The sequence below is a fragment of the Mytilus galloprovincialis genome, chromosome 11 (assembly GCF_965363235.1).
Source record: "Mytilus galloprovincialis chromosome 11, xbMytGall1.hap1.1, whole genome shotgun sequence".
Classification (NCBI taxonomy): domain Eukaryota; kingdom Metazoa; phylum Mollusca; class Bivalvia; order Mytilida; family Mytilidae; genus Mytilus; species Mytilus galloprovincialis.
The window spans coordinates 35,572,492-35,579,318 of NC_134848.1; the positions used below are offsets into that span (position 1 = coordinate 35,572,492).

At 31.1% G+C, this 6,827-nt stretch overlaps 1 protein-coding gene across 1 annotated transcript; it reads right to left on the bottom strand.

Moving 5' to 3' along the window:
* Positions 1–1,719: 1,719 nt before the first annotated feature.
* LOC143051115 (uncharacterized) lies at positions 1,720–5,334 on the bottom strand. The gene is made up of 5 exons (XM_076224134.1): positions 5,241–5,334; positions 4,246–4,304; positions 3,408–3,600; positions 2,849–2,942; positions 1,720–2,018 (listed from the first exon to the last, which is right to left on the bottom strand). Exons 1-5 carry the CDS (start codon positions 5,263–5,265, stop codon positions 1,958–1,960), a joined length of 432 nt encoding a protein of 143 aa, XP_076080249.1. The 5' UTR covers positions 5,266–5,334; the 3' UTR covers positions 1,720–1,957.
* Between the last annotated feature and the right edge of the window lie 1,493 nt (positions 5,335–6,827).

Consider the following 6,827-nt stretch of genomic DNA (forward strand, 5'->3'; position numbering starts at 1 on the left):
GCTGGCACTCTAAATTGATGCGAACAAAATTTTTTAGTCATAATATTCAAATATTGCTACCTATTTTCTTATACAATAAATCCTTACATGAAAATATAACTCATTTACTATGCGGCTATATAGATTTACATAATTAAATGCTTATATGGTCAGTTTTGGTTGTTGCGGACAAATATTTTTATTATATGAGTCAGTCTGAGGTATGAAAACTACTGAATTTTGTTTACGATTCAATATTTTGAATAAAAAAGGACATGCTGGCACTCTAAATTGATGCGAATAAAATTTTGTAATCATAATGTTCAAATATTGCTACCTATTTTTTTATACAATCAATCCTTACATGAAAATATAGCTCATTTACTCTGTGGCTATATAGATTTACATAAGCAAATGCTTATATGGTCAGTTTTGGTTGTTGCGGACAAATAATTTTATTATATGAGTCAGTCTGAGGTATGAAAACTACTGAATTTGGTTTACGCTTCAATATTTTGAATAAAAAAGGACATGCTGGCACTCTAAATTGATGCGAACAAAATTTTTTAGTCATAATATTCAAATATTGCTACATATTTTCTTATTCAATCAATCCTTACATGAAAATATAACTAATTTACTATGCAGCTATATAGATTTATATATTAAAATGCTTATATGGTCAGTTTTTGTTGTTGCGGACAAATTATTGTTATTACATGAGTAAGTCTGAGGTATGAAAACTACTGAATTTTGTTAACAATTCAATATTTTGAATAAAAAAGTACATGCTGGCAATCTAAATTGATGCGAACAAACTTTTTTAGTCATAATATTCAAATATTGCTACCTAATAATAATTATATATTACGAGTTAGTCTGATGTATGAAAACGACTGAATTTTGTTTACTATTCAATATTTTAAATAAAAAGAGGTCATCGCCGTCAGGCTGGTACAAAAATTGCTGTCAATTGTTTTATATGGTCAATTATGGCATAAAAATATAACTGAATTACTTCTATATAGAATAAGATAACTTGGTAAGAGGTAAATATTGTCAGTTGTGGTGAATGATATCAAAAAGTTTTGTTTTACGAGTCAGTCTGTCTAAGATGAGAAAACTGTTTGATTTTGGTGAGGATTAAATTACATGTATTTGAATAAACATACTTAAACTATTATTTGCGAAGAACAAGAAATTTACTATAATTATTGTTCAATTAAATACAAATGTGTAACATTTTTAAATAACTGTAATCGTCAATATGTCAAGCAGAAATGACCACTTGGTCAATTAATTTTGATGTTCCTTATCATTTCATATTTTAGGTCAGTGTATCCAAATGACGATGACAATCTGCGTTAACGGGCGTTTACTACAAACAGTAAACGCGCGTTTACTTATTACAAAAATAGAAGACGCGCCTTTTCCCACGTTAACGCGGAGGTAAACGGAAAAGTAAACGCCCGTTTACTCTTTACAAAATTAGAAGACTCGCCGTTTTTGCGTTAACGCGGAGGTAAACGCGAAAGTAAACGCCCGTTTACTTTTAATGTCTACTGCAATTTCGGAGTTCACGCACAGTTAACGCGGCGTTTACATGAAGTGCACGCGAGTAAACGCCGCGTTAACTTTTTCGGCCCGTCTACATGTAATGCATGGTCTGCACCCAACTGTATTCAGACAAATTCATCCAATCTTCAGCCTTATTAAGACATATTCAGCCATATCAAAAACCATTCAGCAAAATTGCATCCTTGTTCAGTCAGTTTTTAGTACTACAACTTCCAAGAATAGTATTTCTGTGCAACTATTATTTACTTAATTACCTTATACTATCAAACCTTCCCTGTTTTCCACTTATAAGTCCCTTGTTTAATCAAAAAAATCACCTGTCTGTGTCTATTCAGTCTTTTGACTATACATGAAAGAAAAAAGTGACACAATATTAAATATGAATTTAAAATTTATTAATTTAAGAACTTTGAGTTAGAACTTTCTTCACTTTCTGCTTTTTGACCATTTCTTTCTTGTCCCTGTCAAATAAAACAAAAGTGGTTAATTAGTTCTTTGTAATACATTTAGTTTTTACGTTCGAAAAGGGTTTATATAATTTCAACAAATATTAACATGCAACGTCTGCCCTAGCATACATGATTTCATACCATCAAACATTAATTGTTACACTGAGATTTGTGAGATTGTCCAATCAAGTTGAAGTTTCAAACAATGTTGCAATATTATAATTGGGTTTTTACTATTACATCTAAGAATTGATCATCATTGATGAGTGTGTTGAGACATAATGCGGGTCTGTCATATGAAATTATAAGTCTTGTCTTTGATCAAATTAAGCCATGTTCAACTAACATTTCCTAGTCTTTTTATGTTGTTATGTAATACTGCTGATTAGGGTTAGGATGAAGGTTGGCATGCCTTTAAAATGTTTAAATCCTGCTGCATATTTTATATGAAACTGTCCCAAGTCAGGAGCCTGTTGTTCAGTGATTGTTGGTGTTGTTTATACTGATACTTGTAATCGGGTTTTTCTTTCTTGTTTTGTATATAGATTAGTTCTTTGATCTATAGTATCTATACTATTAATGGAAGAGACTGATTTTATTGAGCTGAAACTCCTCTGAAACCATTCATGTCTGGAAATATTAATGTGACATGACATATAAATATAGGTTGTTGTACTTCCTAAATTTGTCTTTGAAACAATTCAGAGAAAATGCCAATTTTCGAGAAAATATCTAAATTCCAGACAGTTATCTATATGTAAGTTTAACAAGATCCTTACATGATGTAAATTATTGCATTTCATAAGAATATTTTACATATTTATAAGCATAATGGTACATACCTATTAGCATATGCAACTGCATTATGTAATGCTTTTCTTATTTTGATGGTTTTCATTTCTGGAAGATTTTCCTTATTATACCTTGTGCTGCAAGCTGAAAAAAATGTATTGCTATAAAAGATGTATTGATGTTTCATAAAATCCAAATTTAGATTGGAGATTAGGTTATCTCTCAGAAAGATTTGATCTCCCAATGAAATTCAATATTCGTGAAAGCATTTGCTTCATATGTCAAGTGACAGCAATTAATGGAAAGCAAAATAAATAAAAACTTGTGAAAACACTTTTTGTGTAGATTTATAAAAAAAGATGTGGTATGATTGCCAATGAGACAACTATCCAAAATGACACAAACAGCTATAGGTCACCGTAAGGCCTTCAACAATGAGCAAAGCCCATACGGCATAGTCACCTATAAAAGGCCCTGATAAGACAATGAATTTTAGCATAAATTGTTTCAGATTTGTGATTTCAAGTCAAAATTATTATCTTATGTAAATTTAGCATCAACAAGAGTATACAAGGACCCTAACCTAAGTTGCTCTAGTGGATAGCTTACCTATTATGGCACTAATAATGACAGCACCATTTCTAAGGTTACCAAGGGATTTTGCATCCCTCAGTTCCTCTTCAGTGTAGAAGGCCCTCAACAGCCGGGCTGCCAACTCTCCCCTGGAGCTAACAGCCCCAAATATAATTGTTTTTGTTTTAATAGGTATAAAACAAAATGTTTTGGGGCATATTTCTATCATCTAAAACATAAAAAAAAATCTATTAATAAGAATATTAATTAGTATATGAATGTATTGTTCACATCAGGAGTGATAAAACGTATTGCATGAAACTTAACATTATACATGTATGCATCATTTTACATCAGTATCTATCTATCAGTAACATCAGTCATCTCAAAAGCTCCTTTACCAAATACTTTTTGATATGCCTACATGAGGTGCATACTTCAAGATCTGGTTGAAGTTTTGTTCAACGTAGTTTATGTGTAATTTGTACTCAATTATGGGTTTACCACAGTTATGGGGGTTGGAAGTCTTCCATACATTTTTTTTTCTGGAATAGCCCACAGTGCTGAGTTATTTTTATATATATATATATATAATATATTTACCAACCCTTCTCTGTACTAAACTGACACTGAGCTGGATTTTTAACATTATTTGACTCTGATTCAACATGCAGTCTTTACTTGACAGCTAATTTACAAAATCCAATGTTGAAATCTAAAAATTCATTATAACTATAGGGTTTTCGAACCATGACCTCCTGTCCGTAAGGAAAGCATGCTTACTTGTTACAACACTAATTTTTGTTAATTTTTTAAATGTGTACAAATTATTCAACAGTATGTAGTTGTAATCAATTGAACAAATTTGGTATACCTTCAGATTTGCAGCTTGAGCCTCTGTGTATATACCAGCTTTCTGGCTATGTCCTTGATCTTAAAGAGAAACACAAACATAAGAACAGGCTAGAATGCATTTGATTGGTCGACAATGGTTCTGAAAATTGTTGTATGGTGTCTAGGAAGAATAGTAAATACCTTACAGATTTTCTATCAACCTTATTTTCATTATTTATATATAGTTTATTCTGTTGAATTTCTAAAATACAGTTCTGTAAAACCATTATTAGCAGCATTTTCAATCTTTCTCTGCAGTCAATATATGAATTTATCATGTTTAGTAAATGTAGTAAATACAGTGGTTTTGCATATTTGATTTAAAAAATAGTCTGCTGTTTAATCAATATCGTGCAACTCTGACGATTTAAAAATAGTTTGCTGTTTAATCCATATCGTGCAACTCTGACGCCCACTCTTTATCCCACTCCTATTTTTTTTATACATAAAGTCAGCTTTTATATATGTAAGCTAAAAAAAAAAATCCTCAAAAATAGGTCCAATAGAACGGTCAATCGGGCTTGACACAATTTATTCAATGACATAATTGTTTGTTATGTGACGTCACGAACGTCAAGGTTTCATATTATTTGGTACACTAAATGCAACTATTAAATAAAAAAACACAAAAAATACAATAATAAACAAAATATTTTTAAAACAACAGCACGAAAACTGTAAGGTAACCCAAGTGCTTCAAATAAGTAATTGAGCAGTTCTTTAAAAGCTTTTGAATGAAGACAAAAGTAGATTTAAAGGTAACCCAGTACTATGGATCAGTAAACAGTTCATATAATATAATTCTCTACTGTTAAAATATTTGATAAAGCGTATAAAACATGGCAAAATCAGTATCACATGCCGTATCACCCTCGACCAATATCATCCCTCGGGCTGATATTGGTGTCTCAGGATGGTACGACATATGATATGAATTTTGCCTATTATTATCCTCTATATTACAGCTGTACTCACATTTCTCCAAAGTTTCCCTTAGCATCTTTAACTGTATAAGATTTGGACAATCCTCCCCTTGAGGGCAATCACAATCTTCTGACTCTTTTGCCACGTCTCCTCTCTGAAAAAAAAAACCCACTCAATTCAAGTTATTTGACATACAATTAAAAAAAAAGAATGTGTCCCCAGTACACGGATGCCTCATCCGCACTATCATGTCCTATGTTCTGAATTTAACTGAATGTTCCTTAGGGTATCTAGTTTGTAAATTGTATCCGAAGTTATGATCTATCAACAAACATGGTCGCCATTGCTAAAAATAGAACATAGGGGTCAAATGCAGTTTTTGGCTTATAACTCAAAAACCAAAGCATTTAGAGCAAATCTGACGTTGGGTAATATTGTTTATCAGGTCAAGATCTATCTGCCCTGAAATTTTCAGATGAATCAGACAACCTGTTGTTGGGTTGCTGCCCCTGAATTGATAATTTTAAGGAAATTTTGCTGTTTTTGTTTATTATCTTGAATATAATTATAGATAGAAATAAACTGTAAACAGCAATAATGTTCAGCAAAGTAAGATCTTCAATTAAGTCAATTTGACCAAAATTGTCAATTGACCCCTTAAGGAGTTATTGCCCTTTAAAGACTTTTTTTCACAATTTGTTCATCATGTTGACTTACTTTAAAAAATCTTCTCCTATGAAACTGCTGTATCAATTTCAGCCAAACTTAGGCTAAATGAGTTTCAGAGTATCTAGTATAAATTTTATATTTTATTTCCTTGTATGTCAAGAAACATAGCTCCTATGGCTAAAATAGAACATAGGAGAAAATGATTATTTTTTTTGGCTTTTGAAGAAAATAGGACGATCCAAAAAACATTTAAATAAATTGAAAAGCCAAAATAATCATTGATGAGAGATTTAACCAAAAGAATTAAGGTGAGCGATTCAGGCTCTTGAGAGCCTCTTGTTTGAAGTTTAAATGGTACAAAGTACTTAAATTAAAAAAAGAAAAGCTTAATTAGTTTATAAGCATCCTGAAAACCAAAATTCTTTTTGGGTTGTTTGATAATTTTAATCCAATTTTCAAGTTTAATTAACAACACTTTCTTTTACTGTTACTGTTCTTTTGCAATGTGCCCTTTGCATATTCCTCTTTATACTGCCCTGTGCTATTTTGGTTTATCAAGGGGAGGGGGTTGAACTAGAGTAAACGAAATATTATGAACACCTTAAACTGAAGAAATATTACAGTCATTCCTTAAACCTTTGATTACCAGATCAAAATAGTGGGTAAAAATAATTTCATAAAATTTGTTTTTCTCAAATAGTTAATGCAAAGTATCAAACACCTTCTAATCATGTATTTATCCACGTTTGTTTGTATAATTGGTTAAATGTAGGGAATACAGAACCGACTTTTAATGCAAATGATAATTTAATAAAAAAAATAAATGATATAATTTCTTTTTACTTTCAGACTTTGCTCTTATTCATTTCAAGATGCTCCAAACTGATGTGACCAGAGCAATAAACGAGAAGATGTACAGCGGCAGAAAATTAATGAAAAGGAATGAAAAGAACATTTAAGAATATTTTC